The 22,156-nt window shown below is 38.2% G+C and overlaps 1 protein-coding gene and 1 long non-coding RNA gene across 3 annotated transcripts in view; one reads left to right on the forward strand and one right to left on the reverse strand.

Annotated features, from left to right (window-relative positions):
• Window positions 1-1,110: 1,110 nt before the first annotated feature.
• The window catches only part of LOC133655995 (ankyrin repeat and MYND domain-containing protein 2-like), a 35,394-nt gene continuing 14,348 nt past the window's right edge, over window positions 1,111-22,156 (reverse strand). Inside the window, exons 6-10 of one of the 2 annotated variants that reach the window (XM_062056710.1) lie at window positions 16,727-16,941; window positions 14,179-14,287; window positions 11,219-11,347; window positions 4,220-4,343; window positions 1,111-2,071 (exon numbers count right to left, since the gene is read on the reverse strand). In XM_062056710.1, the coding sequence (XP_061912694.1) occupies window positions 1,917-2,071; window positions 4,220-4,343; window positions 11,219-11,347; window positions 14,179-14,287; window positions 16,727-16,941 (732 nt within the window). In that variant the 3' untranslated portion in view covers window positions 1,111-1,916. Of the gene's footprint in view, window positions 2,072-4,219; window positions 4,344-11,218; window positions 11,348-14,151; window positions 14,288-16,726; window positions 16,942-22,156 lie in introns of both variants that reach the window. The other variant, XM_062056709.1, reaches the window with a different exon arrangement.
• On the forward strand, window positions 1,688-5,260 carry LOC133655997 (uncharacterized). The gene is made up of 3 exons (XR_009827077.1): window positions 1,688-2,057; window positions 3,129-3,200; window positions 5,192-5,260. It is a non-coding gene; the product is annotated as an uncharacterized LOC133655997 (long non-coding RNA).

A 22,156-nucleotide genomic window follows, 5' to 3' on the forward strand; every position in this document is an offset into this window, starting at 1 on the left:
TGCTCCAAAAGCTGTATGTACCTTTCAGCATTAATGGCGCCCTCACAAATGTGTAAGTTACCCATGTCTTGGGCACTAATACACCCCCATACCATCACAGATGCTGGCTTTTCAACTTTGCGCCTATAACAATCCGGATGGTTCTTTTCCTCTTTGGTCCGGAGGACACGACGTCCACAGTTTCCAAAAACAATTTGAAATGTGGACTCATCAGACCACAGAACACTTTTCCACTTTGTATCTTAGATGAGTTTAGGCCCAGCGAAGCCGACGGCGTTTCTGGGTGTTGTTGATAAACGGTTTTCACCTTGCATAGGAGAGTTTTAACTTGCACTTACCGATGTAGCGACCAACTGTAGTTACTGACAGTGGGTTTCTGAAGTGTTCCTGAGCCCATGTGGTGATATCCTTTACACACTGATGTCGCTTGTTGATGCAGGACAGCCTGAGGGATCGAAGCTGCTTACGTGCAGTGATTTCTCCAGATTCTCTGAACCCTTTGATGATATTACGGACCGTAGATGGTGAAATCCCTAAATTCCTTGCAATAGCTGGTTGGGAAAGGTTTTTCTTAAACTGTTCAACAATTTGCTCACGCATTTGTTGACAAAGTGGTGACCCTCGCCCCATCCTTGTTTGTGAATGACTGAGCATTTCATGGAATCTACTTTTATACCCAATCATGGCACCCACCTGTTCCCAATTTGCCTGTTCACCTGTGGAATGTTCCAAATAAGTGTTTGATGAGCATTCCTCAACTTTATCAGTATTTATTGCCACCTTTCCCAACTTCTTTGTCATGTGTTGCTGGCATCAAATTCTAAAGTTAATAATTATTTGCCAAAAAAAAAAAGTTTATCAGTTTGAACATCAAATATGTTGTCTTTGTAGCATATTCAACTGAATATGGGTTGAAAATTATTTGCAAATCATTGTATTCCGTTTATATTTACATCTAACACAATTTCCCAACTCATATGGAAACGGGGTTTGTAGATGATGCTACATGTGCACAGAATAAACCACATGATGTTAGTACATCAGTTGAGGAAAATTAGTAAACTACATTAATAACATCCTGTAATTTGATTTTGATATGACTATTTATTAAATTTTTTGATAGATTAAAATTTTACACCAATGAGAGCATTTTAAAACTGCCAAATTCACACCTATTTTACTGATGTATATTATCGCATCATTTATTCAGAAATTATAAATCACAACAAATGAAGATGAACAACAAGGGCAACAACTAGTAAGTGTAAAAAAACAACAACATTATGTTTTCAGATTGTGCTTGTATTATTTTTAAACAAAGAAAACAATCCGAAGTTGTCTTTATTTTTAAGTTATCATGACATGATTTTACCAACCCGGCAGGGAATTGATTTTCCTCTACGTGGCCCCTCAGCTAAAATGAGTTTGACACCCCTGTTTTAGGCACTAACTCATTTGGGAAAACACAATACTGTCAAAATTCACACCTAACAACTAAGTGTACAGTATACATATTGAAGTATTCTATTTTAAAGTTGAATGCACAAGTTTTGACAGTATATTTATTTCCTAAAGCAAATACTGTCGTGAACGTCACAATATTTACTTTTCCTCCCCCTTTGAAAGGTGACTTGCAACCACTCTAGTTAATCCCTCCCCTTTGGTTACGTAACCAAGATAGCGACTATTGACGTATGAGACGATGCACACTTTTGAGCGTTTTGCAGGCAACGTCCAAGTACTGACAGTGTACTGCAGTGTACTTCTACTTAGCACTCAAAAGTGTAAGTACGCTAGCGCGCAAACAATACAATATCTTGTCGTGGTCTGTGGTGCGCACACGCTTATACCCTCCTGCCATGACATGGGTAAAAAGTCACAAGAAGACTATCGTGGCCGTGCCTTGTTGTCTCGCTCTATTTTTGAGAACTGGATGGTTCCTCCGAGGGTGCAGATGGGCAGACCAGCAGCTCTCCAGGGCATCCTCCCGCGGCAGCCACATTCTCCTCTGCCCGCAGACACAACTCCTGCAGGAAGTTAGCTGTCTCCATCACCAGGTCGCTCTCATCATCTAAAAAAGTATAAAGATATTGTGCTGTCTTTACTTGGACAATACAATATTTCAGTATTTGAACCCCCTCTAAATGTTTATTGTTAGAATATCCTTTTTTTAAGGCTGCCAAAATGATCTTGCTATTGCGGTTTAATCCATCGTCATCATTAATCTGATAAAATGTTATTTTTACTGAAGTATTTCCATCTTCAAATAGCACATTAAAATCACAACAGCAGTAACAGGTCCATATATAGTCGTGATCAAAAGTTTACATACACTTGTAAAGAACATAATGTCATGGCTGTCTTGAGTTTCCAATAATTTCTACAACTCTTATTTTTTTGTGATAGAGTGATTGGAGCACATACTTGTTGGTCACAAAAAACATTCATGATGTTTGGTTCTTTTATAAATTTATTATGGGTCTACTGAAAATGTGACCAAATCTGCTGGGTCAAAAGTATACATACAGCAATGTTAATATTTGGTTACATGTCCCTTGACAAGTTTTGTTGCAATAAGGCACTTTTGGTAGCCATCCACAAGCTTCTGGCAAGCTTCACCCAACTGCCCCCAAGACCCAACCTCCGGGCTGATGATTTTAGGTTGTCCTGAAGAATTTGAAGGTAATCCTCCTTTTTCATTGTCCCATTTAAAGCACCGGTTTCATTGGCAGCAAAACAGGCCCAGAGCATAATACTACCACCTCCATACTTGACAGTGGGCATGGTGTTCCTGGGATTAAAGGCCTCACCTTTTCTCCTTCAAACATATTGCTGGGTATTATGGCCAAACAGCTCAATTTTTGTTTTGTTTTGTTTAAAATAAATAAGAGTTGTAGGAAGTATTGGAAACTCAAGATAGCCATGACATTATGTTCTTTACAAGTGTATTTAAACTTTTGATTGCGACTGTAAATTTTAGAAATAAGGATGTGTACCTTTCACATTTGAACCAATTTGGTGCCATACGGAATCAATACCAATACTCAATGGTAGCAATTTTTGGTACATTTGTGTATGTTCATGGGTTAATAAAAGTGTTATCCAGTTGTTAAATCTTGTTTTTGTAGCTACGTGGTCGCGTGGTTATGCGCGGGTCGTTCTCCCAAGATGCAGCAGGAAACTCCGGAGGCAAGGTGCAGGTGAGACAATGATTTATTGTTTATGAAACATGCAAAAATTACAAAAAAAACTAGCATGCCGATCGCACGAGAAGCTAAACTAAGGAAATAGCTAGCGTGAAAGCCTAGCATAAAAACAGGCAAAAAAAAGCAAAGCTTAGCTCTGGAATCGTAGAAATAGACGTTGTAACTAGAGATGCTTTAAAATGTAATATCGGAAATTATCGCTATCGTATACACAGACGGCAGTTTTGCAGAACATTGAAAGTGTCAGGATGTTGCCACATGTCTATAAAAAGAGCCAACAAAACTGAAAATAAGTTTCTTTTTTTTTTTTGAGTGGCTATCCTAAAATACCACAGCAAGTATGAATTAATTTAAGTTTGTCCTAGGTGTGCTGCTGTAGTCAGGAAGTAGTCTTTGCCATTAAGTTGGATGTGCTGGTCTTGTCTACACACTCAAATATTGTGCTGTATTATATATTGTATATATACAATATATATATATATATATATATATATATATATATATATATATATATATATATATATATATATATATATATATATATATATATATATATATATATATATATATATATATATATATATATGTACTATATAAATAATACTGTTTATTTATTTATTTTGGTTTCAATTTGTATTTGTATGTGAAGAATATGTACAATCTTTCTCCAGGAAAACGTAAAAGTGTGAGTACTTTCTGTTTTGTCTTTTTGCCATCAAGTGTCTTTGATCTATGAAACATGCATGGTTTATTAACAGTCTTCATTCATAATTTCTATTGCATTGTTTTCTGCACGTAAAACCATCATTATTCTCCATAAATGTGTTTGCGTTTTGGGCTCTTTGAAACGGATTAATTGGATTTACATAATTTTAAATGGGACAAATTGTTGTTGTTTTTGTAGTTTTCATGCGATTTGGTTTTCAACAGACCCCTTGGAACGGAATAAAAGTGAAAACTGTAATTTATATCAGTATGTGTATTACTTATCAAGTAAATAAGAGACAAATTACCTTTGAGCTCTTTCAGTCGTGGTGCGTCTCTTTCTAAGTCTGCGTTCTGCACCTGTATCGCTCTGCACATCTTTTTGTGAGTGAACCAGTGGAGCTTCTGGCACGTCAAACTGCAGTACTTCACCTTCAAGACAAAACATCTTCATTCATCTTATTCCAAAGCTCTGTTTATGTCGAGAAGAACAATTCCATGAATTAGTTTTAAGGTCAAAAGATATGAATGGTGTGAAAATATAAATCGAGCTTGTGTGTAATAAAAGCAATGATACGGTGCTTAAAAGGTAGAGCTAAACATTAGGCCCTTTTCCACCGCAGGAACTTTTTCAGGAACTTCCTGATAAAGTTCCCCCTGTGTTTCCACCAAAAACTACCCGGGTAGATTTACTTCTTTAGGAACCTTTCGGAGTTTCTCCTAGCTAGGTGGGACGTTTCCAAGTGACCAGGAACCTTTTCGTGGGAGTTTTTACAAACATAATACGCCGCAAAGCTACAAGAAGTGGATGGATTCTTTGAAACGTAGTTACGGAGAAGTATGAAGCCATGAATTGATTAACGTGGGCCCCGACTTAAACAAGTTGAAAAACTTAATTCGGGTGTTACCATTTAGTGGTCAATTGTACGGAATATGTACTGTACTGTGCAAACTCTAATAAAAGTTTCACTCAATCACTCAATTACTCAATCAATCAATCAATAAATCAAAGGACTCGAAGCGGCGACCTCAGGTGTGACTTCATTGGATAAATGTGGAAAAAAAGGAGGCAGTACGCCAGTGGAACGAAGGTAAATAACATCAAATATTATCTATTTACTTTATTTCATGTGGTAAAAGTAGTCAGTGACACTCCATTTGTGTAGTTATTAGCCTCAACCCGAGTGAACAGAATGCTAATGCTAACAAGCTAACGCTAAAGCCAATGCGTTTGTCTTGTCAAGGTGAGATAAACACTGACACTTATTTTTTATATATAGTTTTTTACAGCTGGAATGGACCACAAAGAATCGCCTGACCCTCATGAATTCATCATTTACAGAGAAGACGACTTTCTGACTGTTGGACATTGCGGTCAAAAGCCTGACTTTTTATGAACAATTACACTTCATTTTATAAATCATATCGTTGTGTATATGATCGCTTTGTATTTTAATGACTTAGTAAACAAACTGTGTTTATTTACATGGTATCAGTATAGAAATATAGTAAACCACTCCTACATACATCATCAGCCTGATTTGTATAAACTACTCTGGACTGTGAAATGCGGTGGAAAGAGGCCTATCATAGTCTTTTCATTAGTTCACAAGTATGATAAAAAAAGAAGGAAAATACAGTTGCTTCCTTTCCAACACATTTACTCAGGAGAACAACGCCACCTACACTGCAGAAAGTCAGTGTTCAAAAACAAGAAACAAAAAAACTAAAATTAGGGGTATTTTATTTGAACTACGCAAAATAATTTGCCAATAGAACAAGAAAATGTGGCTTGTCAAGACTTTCCAAAACAAGTAAAATTAGCTAACCTCAATTAACCCAAAAATACATTAAAATAAGTATATTCTCACTAATAACAACTGTACTACTATATGAGTACGTAGTTTCTATTGTTTCATTGAAAATAAAACAGCAAAGTCCATTTGGCTGTCATCTGTTTTAATATGAGACACAATTGTGTCAAAGTCATGATTTTTTTTTCATGCTTGAAATAAGAAATTATTACTTTAAAAAAGTAGTTTTATACTTGTGAGTGTTGATGACACAGCTTTGCAACACTTGATATTCTAGTTTCAAGCATGTTTTACTCATTGCAGGTCATAAAATCTCAGCAACAAGCTGTAATATCTTACTGAGATAATTTAGGACCAAAACCCTTAAAACAAGTAAAACACTCTAACATAAAATCTGCTTAGTGAGAAGAATGATCTTATCAGACAGAAAATAAGCAAAAATCACCCTTATTTGAGATATTAAATCATACTTAGATTTCAGTTTTTGCAGTGTATTCGGAACTATGACAACAGATTATCTGCTGTTTGTATCGACAAATTCGGATGGCGATGGCAACTGTCCAAGGTACCCAGAAGCTGCCTGTCATGATTGATTGGATGGGCAGGGCTTTAGGCACTCAGACTCATTTTGAACTAAATTCCAAACTGACTAACATCTCGGAGAAGCCTAACGCTCTGCAAGGCAAAATTATCTTGAGGACCAGAACGGACAAATCATTTATTAAAATGCATCTGATCGCCCGAACCAAACACTCCTTATCTATATTTAAGCTCCCTCGCACCGGCTTTGGCAAAGTCGCTGCTGATAACTCTCACAGTGTGGACGCTGCTGTGAGACGCTTCTGACATCGTTTTTCTCAAGGACACCTGGAATTTTTTTTTACCTCGAACGCCTCCATAGCAACCAGCTGTGTTGACGTGATGTCACTCTGCGGAATGTGGCAAAAGGCTGTGACGCCGAACAGAGCAACTTACAGGCTCATGAACACACACACGGACTACTGCTATACAGATACGCACACATACACCCCCCACGGCATGATGTACAAGGAGCAGTGGGTGGCCTCGGCTGGCGCCTAGCAGCTGACTTAGAACTGGTGCGGACCAGGGGAATCCGACTGTTTAATTAAAACAAAGCATCGCGATGGCCCGCAATGGGTGTTGACTCTGGTGGCTGCAGCTTGGGGCCGGGTGCCCCTTACCTCCCTTCTCCCCCATTGCAAGTCTCAAGTTCTGTATGTCGTAATAGGTGCTCCTTATCCTTATGTCGCTTGAGCTTAGGTTGTTTACGTTTTCCTTCCTACCTCTTTACAGGGCGCCGCTTGGTGGTGATCCATCAGTCTTCCTGTTCTGCCTACCCCTGTATACTGTATGTCTGTTCTTAGACAGGTTGTACTGAAAACAAATTTCAATGTACTTTTTAAGTGCAATGACAAAGTTTCATTCTATTTCAAATCAGCTTGTAAAAACTTTGGTAAATCTTTGTGGGCATCCAAACTTTTTTTTTTTTTTTTAACAACGATTTCGGATAGATGAGTGGCAGGAAAGTGCAGGACATATTCAGCGAACCCCATTCAACATTTAACACCAAGGACATCTGAGTCTTCGAGTTTTTCTTTCAGAATGGACAGTCTGGTGTGTAATACGGTTGAGGTACGTTAATTTTAGTATTTTTTTCAGGCATTGTTGCTGGGAATCATTGAGTTTGCGTGTGCCAATCAGTTAGTGAGCTGCTGCAAGGTGTTTTCTTAAAAAACATTTGATTTCGCGGTTATGGACTAACCTTAACGCAAATTCAACCAATCCCTGTGAATGAAGTGCAACTTGCAACTTTGTCAAATCCTTGCAATGTCCCTGCACATTTTGTCAATCTTTGTCATTTTAACTAATGTAATTTGTCACTATTTAGCAGCACATCAACTGTCTAATCAAAAGTTGAGTTTGTTTTTGTGTGCAGACAAAGCATGAATAGCTATATGTAACAATATATCAACACTTTGTTACTCTAGTCACCACACAACTTTTGTACTCACTCATACTGTAGCTCAGGTCCTCTTCCCCCTACTGTCTCTGGCACAAAGCCTTCTGGGTAATGTAGTACATAAGCATTTAGCATCACACCCACTTCCTTACTTCCTAGTTTACATGTATTTACAAAACCCAAAACCAGTGAAATTGGCACGTTGTGTAAATCGTAAATACAAACAGAATACAATGATTTGCAAATCCTTTTCAACCTATATTCAATTGAATAGACTGCAAAGACAAGATACTTAACGTTCGAACTGGAAAACTTTGTTATTTTTTGCAAATATTAGCTCATTTGGAATTTGATGCCTGCAACATGTTTCAAAAAAGCTGGCACAAGTGGCAAAAAAGACTGAGAAAGTTGAAGAATGCTCATCAAACACTTATTTGGAACATCCCACAGGTGAACAGGCTAATTGGGAACAGGTGGATGCCATAAAAGCAGCTTCCATGAAATGCTCAGTCATTCACAAACAGGGATGGGGCGAGGGTCACCACTTTGTGAATAAATGTGTGAGCAAATTGTCGAACAGTTTAAGAACAACATTTCTCAACGAGCTATTGCAAGGAATTTAGGGATTTCACCATCTACGGTCCGTAATATTAAGTTAAAGTTAAAGTACCAATGATTGTCACACACACACTAGGTGTGGTGAAATTTGTCCTCTGCATTTGACCCATCCCCTTGATCACCCCCTGGGAGGTGAGGGGAGCCGTGGGCAGCAGCGATGCCGCGCCCGGGAGTCATTTTTGGTGATTTAACCCCCAATTCCAACCCTTGATGCTGAGTGCCAAGCAGGGAGGTAATGGGTCCCATTTGTATAGTCTTCGGTATGACTCGGCCGGGGTTTGAACTCACAAGCTACCGATCTCAGGGCGGACACTCTAACCACCAGGCCACTGAGTAGGTTAATATCATCAAAATGTTCAGAGAATCTGGAGAAATCACTGCACGTAAACGATGATATTACGGACCTTCGATCCCTCAGGAGGTACTGCATCAAAAAGCGATATCAGTGTGTAAAGGATATCACCATATGGGCTCAGGAAATTAAATTTCTTAGTTCGAACATTAAATATCTTGTCTTTGTTGTCTATTCAATTGAATAAAAGTTGAAAATGATTTGCAAATCCTTGTATTCTGTTTTTATTTACGATTTACACAACGTGCCAACTTCACTGGTTTTGAGTTTTGTATATTAGGCTGTCAATTTTAATGAGTTAACGCATGTGATTAATCACGAAAAGAAATCAAATTAATCATGTATAAATGCAAAATAATTAGGTAGTTTGTTTTTAGCGCACATGTTCCTTCGCCTTGGATGGTTACCTGAAAAGCGATGCAGGTTGCTATACCGTCAGTGATCAGGTCAATGCATGCACCAGTGATAAGATGAGTGAGGAGACTCCGACAGGTGGCAAATTATGCTTCAAAATACACTCATTCATATATTTATTTAACATTTATTTATCCAGTGTAAGGCAAATAAGAAAATATTCTCATTTGCAATGCAGACCTAGCAAAGAAACGATATTCCATTGACAGAGTTGTTGGAGTGTGATGAGAATCTCTCATCATCTCCCATTTACCAACAAAAATGACTGCTCAAGACTGTGCTCAACAGTTCCCCGATGTTCTCAACGAAAGCGGTATAAACTACACTTTAAAAAATGTCTGTAAAAACTGTGGCAAGCAGTTGTTAAATAAAAACAGTATAACATTGTAAAATGAAAAATAGTTGATCACAGTAGTAAATACAGTGGATTCCTGCAAACCAAGAAATAGTAGATAACATTCATTACTATAGTTGTAATACGAGGAAAACACATGACTTCACTGTGGAAAATAATGAAATTAGCAAATACTGTAATGTCACAAGCATACAATTACTCAAAAATTCACATTCTGTCTAAATAAATTTTTTTGCAGATTGTACATTTAAATTTACATCATACCTTAACTTAACTTTTGGCTCACAACATGATTTCTTGTGTTTTTGTGGCAAGTCGTTTCATACGTTGAGGGGTTATGTCTCTGCTTCATTGTAAACTGCATCGAAATGAACCCCTGTGGGTTTAAGTGTGTTGTAACTGGTTGCAAGCAGCTATTTAACAGATACAAAGCATTTACGGATCGTTTTTAATAGCTCGCTTGAAGGAACATGTTACTAAAGTGCGTGTTGTGAGTTGTCCAGTGAAAGGTTGTACAAATACTTTCAAGTTAAAATCCTCATGTACCGGAAACACAAGCATTTTGCTGATACTAGTATTGGTGAAAAGGCTGCTCGTGCCTCACAATGAGGAAGTCCACGGTTCTATTCCGGGGCTCAGGGTCTTTCTGTAATAAGGGCCATAAGAACATGCACTTTCTGTGCATGTTCTACTCGTGACTGTGTGGGTTCTCCCCGGGTACTACGGCTTCATCGCACCTCCAAAGACATGCACCTGGGGATAGGCTGATTGGCAACACTTAAATTGGCCTTAATTTGTTTTCCCACATCTGCCAGTATTTTACAGTACATTCTATAGGAATGTTTGTAAACAGGTTAACAATATAATTTTTTTTTCCTCGTAATTTGCCATAAGGGGACGGCGTGGCGAAGTTGGGAGAGTGGCCGTGCCAGCAATCTGAGGGTTACTGGTTCTATCCCCACCTTATACCATCCTAGTCACGTCCGTTGTGTCCTTGAGCAAGACACTTCACCCTTGCTCCTGATGGGTCCTGGTTAGCGCCTTGCATGGCAGCTCAGCGCAATCAGTGTGTGAATGTGTGTGTGAATGGGTGAATGTGTAAATAGTGTCAAAGCGCTTTGAGTTCCTTAAAAAAAAAGGTAGAAAAGCGCTATACAAGTACAACCCATTTACCATTTACCATAAGCAAAAACAGTTATTGACTGTAAAATGAACAGATTCAACATCAACATACCGTAATGTCCTATACATTGTGACTGTATTTTTTAGGGTGAATTCCTGGCAACCACAGCTGCTGGTATTTTACCGTAAATTGTGCTGTTTTGCTTTTACAGTGTAAATGCAATGTGTTGGAACATGATGAAAAGTTTGGACAAGCACTTTTCAAGCGTAAAACAAACACGTGGAATGTCTCCAACCTGTGGACAACAGAGCAGGCAGCCTGCAATAACAGGGAACCTTTGGTGGTGTTTGTTGTTATAATACAGTAATTTAACAATAGGTTCAGAGAATGGGATTTTACTGCCATCTAGTGTAAATTAGGTTTTGTTACTGTTTTGTGTGCAAACAAAGCATATTTTGTTAAATTTGTTTGGGGTTAAATTTACAAAGAACACTTACAAAGTTGATACCAAACTGATTAAATTGTATTGACAAGATCCTTTGCTACATTTTTGAAAATACTGCCACAAAATCTGACATTTTTGACCACACCGATTAGACACAAAAGCCTGTGAAATGGGTAAAAATCGGGATGCTGGTTGTAATACTTACAGCTTTACAGAGAGAGCACCTCTTGTCAGCGGCCCGCTCTCCACATGTAGCACAGTAGTCAGCGTCCATGAACGCCATCTGCCCGGTCAGAGCTTGAGTTAACACTGAGAACGCTGTTGGGTCGTTGCCCTGGAAACAAAGCAAATACACACCTAAACTGAATGAAACATTCAATATTAATGGTTCTATAACATCACTTACGAACTTTACTTTTAAGGTTAGCTTGCCTCGGTTCTCTTTAATGCCTTGTTCACACCAACGGCGCTTGCTGCGCTTTAAAGCGGCAAGCAAAGCGCCGTCATTTTTGTCAATTTTGCCACGAATATCTCGATCTCCGAAGTAATGTTATGCTTTGATACGCTCTGATACGAATTAGTTGCCGCTTTGGGGGGACGAATTACCGTTCCTCACGATTTGATGCCGCTTTGATCCCGCTTTAAATCACGCTTTGATACGTTTTATTACGCTTTATTGAACTTTATTATGCTTTGATGCGATCCTGACGCTTTAAATCAGGCTCTGACACGATTATCAAGCTCTGTTGTGCATTGGAATTAATGTGTCATGAACATTATGAACATTAATTTGTAATAATGACACTGAAATGTGATATTGTTATGTAATTATGTGCAATTTGGAAGATGCTGTGATAATTATTTTGTGAATTTGATGAATTGCGTGCGCACACATAATATAATAAAAAAGAGAAATATGATAAACAAATAAGTAAAAAAAAATGTGAAAAACTCAGTATACTAAGTTTTCCCCACATTTTTTTAGATTTATCTATTTATTTGATTTCTCTTTTTGTTTTATTATATGCAGGATAAAACACATAATGTAATAAAAAAGAGAAATATGATAAACAAATAAGTTTTAAAAAATGTGAAAAACTCAGTATACTGTTTTCCACACATTTTTTATATTCATTTATTTTTTAGGGGTATAGCTCGGTTGGTAGAGCGGCCGTGCCAGCAACTTGAGGGTTCCAGGTTCGATCCCCGCTTCCGCCATCCTAGTCCCTGCCGTTGTGTCCTTGGGCAAGACACTTTACCCACCTGCTCCCAGTGCCACCCACACTGGTTTAAATGTAACTTAGATATTGGGTTTCACTATGTAAAGCGCTTTGAGTCACTAGAGAAAAAGCGCTATATAAATATAATTCACTTCACTTCACTTCACTTTCAATTTCTCTTTTTTTTCCCGTTATATTATGTTTATTATTTATTATGTTTTATATTCATTAATTTTTTCAATCTCTCTTCTTTTTTCGTTATATTATGTTTATTATTTATTATTTATTATGTTTTATATTCATTTGTTTTTTCAATTTCTCTTTTTTTCATTATATTATGTTTATTATTTATTATGTTTTATATTCATTTATTTTTTCAATTTTTCTTATTTTTTCGTTATATTATGTTAATTATTTATTATTTATTATGTTTTATATTCATTTGTTTTTTCAATTTCTCTTATTTTTCGTTATATTATTTTTATTATTTATTATTTATTATGTTTTATATTCATTTATTTTTTCAATTTCTCTTCTTTTTTCGTTATATTATGTTTATTATTTATAGTTTATTATGTTTTATATTCATTTATTTTTTCAATTCCTCTTTTTTTTCCGTTATATTATGTTTAATATTTATTATGTTTTATATTCATTTATTTTTTCAATTGCTCTTCTTTTTTCGTTATATTATGTTTATTATTTATTATTTATTATGTTTTATATTCATTTATTTTTTCAATTTCTCTTCTTTTTTCGTTATATTATGTTTATTATTTATTATTTATTATGTTTTATATTTATTTATTTTTTCAATTTCTCTTTTTTTCCGTTATGTTTATTTTATATTATTTATTATGTTTTATATCTTTATTTCTTTTATTTCTTTGTCCTCTTAATAAATATCTATCTTTCATTTCTTATGCTAGTTGACAATAATAAAAGGCATTTCTTTTATTTTTTATATTCAATGTCACTAGTCAATATCACAGTCACTTCCTATTTGTAGTTGTAGACTGGGGTCCGCGCTTTGAACCAAGATCTGTTACGCTTTCCTACGCTTTGAGTCAAGCTTTGCTGAGCTTTGCTGAGCTTTGCTGAGCTTTGTCAGGCTTTGTCAGGCTTTGATACGCTCTCGGCGCTTTATTTCATCCTTGACAGAGCGCCAAATTTTTTTAAACAGTTTAAAAATTTTTGGCGAACTTGCCGCATGTCCCGCTTCACTACAAGCTTTCCCACGATCCATTACGACCCTCATGCTTTAATCAGGCTTTGTTACGCTTTAACGCCGCTTTGTATGCCGCTTTAAAGCGCAGTCAAAGCGCCGTTGGTGTGAACCTAGCATAAAGGCCTACTGAAATGAAATGTTTTTATTTAAACGGGGATAGCAGATCCATTCTATGTGTTATACTTGATCATTTCGCGATATTGCCATATTTTTGCTGAAAGGATTTAGTAGAGAACAACGACGATAAAGTTTGCAACTTTTGGTCGCTGATAAAAAAAAGCCTTGCCCCTACCGGAAGTAGCGTGACGTCACAAGCTGGAGTGCTGCTCACATTTCCCTATTGTTTACACCAGCAGCGAGAGAGATTCGGACCGAGAAAGCGATGATTACCCCATTAATTTGAGCGAGGATGAAAGATTCGTGGATGAGGAAAGTGAGAGTGAAGGACTATAGTGCAGTGCAGGACGTATCTTTTTTCGCTCTGAAATTTAAAATTGCACTTTATAAGTTAACCCGGCCGTATTGGCATGAGTTGCAATGTTAAGATTTCATCATTGATATATAAACTATCAGACTGCGTGGTCGGTAGTAGTGGGTTTCAGTAGGCCTTTAAAACTCTTTAAAAACATATATGTCATTTGCAGTATTTCATGCTGTACACGTCAATTCTTTTTCATGTTCTTCACTTACAATCTCTATCGGTGCAATGCTCCTCACCAGCTGCTGAAGAAGTGTGGTCTCACAGTACGGGAACTTGCGGATGCAGTCTCGAATGAACTTCTCCTGGTACTGTGGGAAGCCATCGCTATCTCTCCCCCTCAGCAGGCTGCGGCCCAACATTGTGACAAAATCAAAACACCACATCACGGGCCTGATTTACCAAGATCCAAATACGTCGCGCTAAACAGTGTGTGCAATTTATTAAATAGCGTGTACTATTGGGTGGGCGTGTTGCGTGTGATCTACTAAGACTGCGTGTGCAATTGAAAAGTGATGCAGACCACCTTATTTAAATGAGGATTTTGCGTGTATGATGTCTATCTGTGTTGGCCCTGTGATGAGGTGGCGACTTGTCCAGGGTGTACCCCGCCTTCCGCCCGAATGCAGCTAAGATAGGCTCCAGCACCCCCCGCGACCCCGAAAGGAACAAGCGGTAGAAAACTGATGGATGGATGGATACAGGGCATCACCACGGACACGCTTTCATTTACTGCACATTCATGTTCATGCTGCTACCTGTGGCATTTTGCTAGGTTTTGAAAAAACAGGAGACATGTACCACTTTTTATGGGTATTTTACAAGCAGTCGTGCAGTGCATCTACATCACAGGTGTCAAACTCGAGGCCCGGGGACCACTTCATTTTATTTGGCCCTTGAAAGCCTGGAAATAATATGTATCAATGAAGTACTGGAACTTTTCTTACTACCGGTAAATGGTAATTTACCGGTATGGTGAGGATAATTTTTTCCTTTATATTTTGGGAGAAAAAAGATATATGTACTCCATGTAATCGCCAATTATGTTAACTTAATATTGTCTGATAATGCAAAAATATATTATCAAACATTCAAACAATTTTTTAAATAGAAATAAATACTAATAATAATGATTTCAAAGCAAGTTATCCATCAAATTGTGCAATGTAAAAGCAGCAATAGATTTCATGGTAAATTTGTGAAATTAACTGTGGTTTTACCAGCATTTTTCTCTAAATGAAAAAAACTGTACTTTTTTCTACTGTAATCAACTGTGGTGCTGTTTTAGCATTTGCAGTAATACGTCGAAAAATCTACTGGTATCGATTTGCGGTAAAAAACAAACAAACTGGCAGCTCAGGTGCCAAAATGTTACTGTAAAATTGCGTTTATATTAATACATTGTTTGACTTTTTTGCTTAATACATTCCATAATTTCATTCCACATACTGATATACTAAAGTTTTTAAGAGTTGAACATGCATACGATTGTTTTAAAATAATTTTTTCTCTGAGGTTATATTTCTCTTTTGTTGAGAAGATCTCTATTTTATTCTGCCCTTTTTTTGCTGCAGCTGTTACATATACTGTAATATTGTACATGGTAATTGGGATTTTTTTATATATTGTATATATTATATACAAACATAATATAATATATCAGTATATATTATATACTGTATATATGATATGTAAATATTACATATACAGTATGTTATATTTGATATTGCTACTATGGTACATTTTTTGTCTACTTTATACCTGCTTATATATGTCTTTCCATCCTTACCCTTTCCATCCTTTGTAACTGAGCTACTGTGTGGAACTAAGTCTAAAAAATTGTTGTACATAGCTTGCTCTGTGCATAATTTTGGCTGTTTGCAAATTCACTTTATTATTGAATTTCAGTATTTTTGATTTGATGAATAAATGGTTTGAATGTTCTTTACATCCAACATTATGTATTATTCTAATTGATCTCTTTTGTAACACCGTTAGTGACTGAAGCCTACTTTTGTAATTAGTTCTGCACAATAACTAAGATATGGTTGATTATTGATGTATTTCTTGCCACCTTATGTTGGCTATTTTTATATGAGATGTCCAGGACATTTTATCAAAATTATTACACTCAATTATTTTGTTGTATTTGCTCTTTCAATGTCTTTTTGTATTTGTGTTTGACTTTCTCTTCTATTCTTACCAAATATCATTATTTTAGTTTTACTGAGGTTCAAGGATAGTCTGTTTTTGTCAAATCATCTTTTTAAATTGTTTATTTCTTCTGTTATAATTTGTATTAGTGTATTAGTGTATTCATTTGTATCAGTGTTATCTACTGTATTAGTGTTATCTACTGAACAAAACACAGTTGTAACGTATGCAAATATTACTAACTTTAAGTCTTTTGTAAATTTTTAAATGTCGTTTATATAGAGATTGAACAGTTTTGGTCCTAGTATTGATCCCTGGGGTACGCCACAGGATATATTTAGCGTTGTAGACGTGTGTTCGCCTAACTTCATGTATTTCTTCCTGTTGTTTAAGTAACTTCTTATCCAGTTCAAGACCAACATTCTGATGCCATACCATTTTTGTTTAAAATATTGCGATTAATTGTGTCAAATGCTTTAGTTAGATCCATAAACACTGCTGCTGCATACGGTTTACCATATATTGTATTGGTAATCTCTTCCGTTATTTCGATTAAAGCCATGGATGTTGAAATATTAGTTCTGTATCCACACCGGTGCTCCGAATCATAGCATAGGCATTTCTAATACTCACCTTTTTACCAGCGCGTCCAACTTGTCGTCTTGTTTCTGCAGGAAGGTCGCACATTTCTGCAGCACGCAGCTGATGTAATGCATCTTCATGGCCAAGACTTCGTTCATGTTCTGCTGCTTCACACACTGCTCACACAGCAGGTCCATCACTTGGGAACACTTCTCCAGCGCCCCAACATCCACCAGAACGGGATTCTCCCTCACCAGCATGACCAACTGGCAGATTGGACAGCAGGTTAAATAAACATGTACACATGTTGCATATGCGTGCGTTTATTTTGTGTGCCTCTACTTAACTTAAAGGGGGAATTGCACTTTTTGGGGAATTTTGTCCATCATTCACAATCCGAATGTAAAACAAGAACACGTTTTTCTTTTTTTATGCATTCTAATGTGTAATGTACGGCAAGTATGAGGCAGCTGACAATGCAGCTAATGGGGTAATCTATTGTGCCCTTAAAGCCCTCTAAAGAAACGGCCAACAATACACCATTTACATCCTGTGACCTGAATATTAACCAAGTATTAGCAATGTTATTAGAAGTGCTAATGCCGAAGAACTGCTTTTAGCGGCGCCGTGATTACAGTATTGACATACTGAGCCTTGGCATACTGAGGCGATGAGCTGCTGCATCGCCTCTAAATTGGTAAAAGTTAATTCTAGATTAGAAATCATGCCTCTCACCTGGATACTAGAGTCATAAACTGAGAAGTTGGTCGACTTTGACATTCAACTCAGACCCGGAGATGGCGGTAAAGACACACACAATAAAAGCTTGTTTGCACCCACCTTTAATTAATAAATGTTCTTTCTGCTTAAAGATTATGATGAATGCTTCCTTTACGATAAGAAGATATGAAAATCCACAAATATAACTGTACCACAAAACAAACACATTGGGCAACACAAAGAGCAACGTCCTGTAAGCAAGCTGAAGTATCTCTGAGCATCTTCTAAGGACAGGGGTCAGCAACCCGCGGCTCCGGAGCCGCATGCGGCTCTTTGACCATTCTGATGCGGCTCAGCTGCATACTTGCGACCCACCCGATTTTTCCAGCATACTTGCCAACCCTCCCGATTTTCCCAGGAGACTTACGGATCTCAGTCCCTCTCCTAGAAATCCCCCGGGGATAATACTCTCCGATTCTCACCCTAGCAACTAAATTAAGGGCTTACCCTATTGGCACTGCATTTATTGTCCTCTATAGCCTATACAAACAGCGTACAAACCCAGCCACATGTTGTGTGTAACTTTTACTTGCACACGTAGGAGACAGCAAGGCATACTTGCTCAACAGCCACACAGCTTACACTGACGGTGGACGTATAAAACAACTTTAACACTGTTACGTTACAAATATGCGCCACACTGTGAACCCACACCAAAAAAGAATGACAAACACATTTCTGGAGAACCTCCGCACCGTAACACAACATAAACACAACACAACAAATACCCAGAATCCCATGCGGCCCTAACTCTTCCGGTCTACATATACACCCCCGCTACCACCAAATACCCCCCCCCCCCCCACCGTGCGTCCGTTGAGGTGGGCGGGGTTTGGTGGTACCGGGGGTGTATATGTAGACCGGAAGAGTTAGGGCTGCATGGGATTCTGGGTATTTGTTTTGTTGTGTTTATGTTGTGTTACGGTGCGGATGTTCTCCAGAAATGTGTTTGTCATTCTTTTTTGGTGTGGGTTCACAGTGTGGTGCATATTTGTAACGTAAAAGTGTTAAAGTTGTTTTATACGGCCACAGCTGAGTGTAAGCTGTGTGGCTGTTGAGCAAGTATGCCTTGCTGTCACCAACGTGTGTAAGCTAAACCGTATTCAAAATGTGGCCGAACAGGTACGCTGTTTGATCAGGCTGAAGTGTGTGTTAAAAGCAGTGCCATCACGCCCCGAAATTCAGGAGCCTCCTGGAAAAATTGGAAGGGTTGGCAAGTAAGACGTTATCAAGTGCCATTCTATTAAAACTCGCGGGCCGCACTAACATTCAATTTCCATATTAAGGTGCGGGCCGGGGCGTGTGTCTGAGACCCCTGGTTAAAACATAGCACAAAGCAAAAAAAGTTTGGTATGTAGTATTATTTCATTTTAAATTTTCAAAAGAGTTTTGTGGCTCCCATTGTTTTCTTTTATTTGTGAAACTTGTCAAAATGGCTCTTTGAGTTAGTGATGGGATCGGCAGTTCTTTTGACTGTACTGAATCACTAGAATCAGTTCCTTAAATTGAGTCGTTCAAAAAATTCGTTCACCGAATTCGTTCACCGAATTCCCCGCCCCCCCCCAAAAAAAAAAAATTAGGAGGGGGGGGGGGTGCATGCGTAGTACAGTACAGTGCAGACATTCGCGGGAGAAGCAGCAAATAGGGTGAACGCGAGTCCCTACACAGCTCTGTGCATGCAGTACACCAGGCAGTGAGTGACTGACACAGCGCCACAGTCAGCACAGTTCAGTACATGAACCTGAATCACTTCTGCAGCAGCAGTTCTGTGTGCAGGTCGGCGAATCATGAGTCAGTCAGTAACAGCTTCCCCAGCGGCAGATCTCGGTGTGTGTCAGTTCGCGAACGACACAAGCCCTCAGCACCCAATGAACGACGCGCACAGTGACTGAACGAGAGCCTCAATGTGACGTCCTCCTCCGCAACACCGTCAGTTCTCTGTGTCAGTAGGTTCGCGAGTCCTGATTCTGAATGAGTGAGTGAGTGCAGCGCGAACCTGAATCACGTCCTCAGCGACAACCAGTCAGTTCTTGTAGGTTTTAATATAAAGTACAGTTTAATTGCAAATCAGCATTATTATAATGATGATGATAGCTACTAAACAACAACAACAACAGTTGCAGTAGAAGGGATAATAATAATAATAATATGAATCAGAATTGATCCCCAAAGAGAAATTTATTTTTGTTACAATAACTGTGTAAATAATAGCCTATGTATGTGTGCATACATTAGTTATTATTTTTATTTTAAATCTTCTCAAAACAGCCTGCCCTACACTTTACCCCCGCCCCTCCCCCTCACCCCTTTATGTGTTGAGATAATGGGGACGGGGCGCGTGTGTGTGTTTGTTTTCATGTGGCTTGAGTCAACATTAGCCATTAGCTTGGAGAATGAATGGAGAACGGATGCCAACGGCATGAAACATATCCCCGCGACGGGAGGAGAATCACTCGCGGCATTGGGGCAAGCAGAGCAGAGAGCGAGAGTGTTGTCGTTCACTGAGTGATTCATATCGTTAATCCGCGGTGAACGAATCGTTCGCTCAGTCCCTCCCCCCGCACCCATGATGAGTAGCTGGTTGCGTCGTTCGCCGACGTCGAGGGTTCAGTGAGTCACAGAATGCACCAGTTGCACTCATACCGGCATGGTCGTGGCGGAGCTCAACTGAACTGAGAAAGGAACGAATCAGTTCATGAAGTGATTCGGTTCAGTACGTTCACTCAAAAGATTCGTTCGTTCGAACAGATCGTTCGCGAACGACACAACACTACTTTGAGTGGTAAAGGTTGCCGACCCCTGTCTTAGGACCTCGACAGTGTCAAAATATAACATTTTTACATTGAATTTTACATTCAATGTTTACAAAGTACAAAGAAGAAGAACTATGATAACTATGTATTTATCTCATCCATCCATTCATTTTCAAGATAATCTTACTCATCTCACCCTATGAAATATAACTAACTTCATCAATTATTATTTATTTATTTATTTATTTTTATTGTTATTACTTATGAAGTATATTGTGAATAAATTGAGAACAGGAAGGGAACTAAAGTTTTAGCAACTGCTATGCAAAGGAAAAGGGGTAGGATTAAATAAACTCTGCTTCTTCCTACTCCTTTTCGAACAAGTTGAATAGAGAAACTGGAAATTGTGATGTATCATGTTGTATGCATGCATGTTCGAAATAAACTCAAACTCAACTCAACGCAACTCAACATTTATAATGACTTAAGGCCTACCGTAATTTAGGGTCACTATAACTGCAAGTAGAAGTTGTTAACATATATAGCCATGTGGTTAAAACATAATTCCAATTCCCGCCTCTACCACCATTGAGTTTAAGACCCCTCGGTCTCATTTGAAAGCTAAATGGTAAATGGGTTTTACTGATATAGTGCTTTTCTACCTTCAAGGTACTCAAAGTGCTTTGACACTATTTCCACATTCACCCATTCACACACTGATGGCGTGCAAGGCCCTAACCACGACCCATCAGGAGCAACGGTGAAGTGGCTTGGTCAAGGACACAATGGACGTGACTGGGAAGACGGAAGCCAGGGATGAAACCAGGAACCCTCAGGTTGCTGGCACGGCCGCTCTACCAACTGAGCCACGTAGTCCGCAACAAGCTGACATTTTCTGTCCAATAGTCAGATAGTGTCTGAGAGCTACTGACACTGACACGTATGACTTGGATTACACAGAAAAATAAGGCATGAAAAGTAGTTATTATAGGTTTTTCTATTTATAGTATATTAGTGCTGTCAAACGATATAAATTGTAATCAGAATAATGACACTAGCATTTTGATTAAAATCAGCTTTAACACACTTGACACAAAAGCAATTTCATTTTCAGAATGTCATACAGGAGCATTTTTTTAATGTTTAAATTCAATGCACATCATTTATTTGGTCAAAACAGTTTTATCTAAAGTATCGTCATGCTGTATTTTGAAGTGAAATCACCCAGCAAAAAAACATTTAACATTTGCGGGGCCCTCAGATAAGTCCTACCAGAGCAAAAACTGTGAATGCAAGACCCTATGTAACCAGGCAACAGCAAACCCACAATGCATTGCTTCACTGTGAGTGGTGCCAGCTCACGAGAAGAACTCAAAACCATCTGTTTTTCTACCCGGGAAAGCAAAATAGACATATGTTTTTTATAAACCGGCTTGGACTAACTGACTTACTTTTTTTGTTTCACTGCAGAATCCAAATGCCAAACCAAAGAGTTTCATGCAATAAGTGCATTGCAGTTCAAAAAGATTACATCGTCCAGAAACATTTCATTGGCATTGGAGAAACACCCAATTTTCAGACCAAATTCAAAATGTTTATACATTTATTTTTCGAAAGTAAAAGGGTATTGCTACTAACTCATGCTCTGCGGACTCATCAGACCAAAGAACACTTTTCCACTTTGCATCCGTCCATCTTAGATGAGCTCGGGCCCAGCGAAGCAGGTGGAGTTTCTGGGTGTTGTTGATAAATGGCTTTTGCTTTGCATGGTAGAGTTTTAACTTGCACTTACATATGTAGCGACAAACTGTAGTTATTGAAAGTGGTTTTCTGAAGTGTTCCTGAGCCCATGTGGTGTTATCCTTTACATACTGATGTCGGTTTTTGATGTAGTACCGCCTGAGGGATCCAAGGTCGCGGGCATTCAATGTTACGTGCAGTGATTTCT

This window comes from Entelurus aequoreus, linkage group LG08 (assembly GCF_033978785.1).
Source record: "Entelurus aequoreus isolate RoL-2023_Sb linkage group LG08, RoL_Eaeq_v1.1, whole genome shotgun sequence".
In the NCBI taxonomy this organism is placed as follows: Eukaryota; Metazoa; Chordata; class Actinopteri; order Syngnathiformes; family Syngnathidae; genus Entelurus; species Entelurus aequoreus.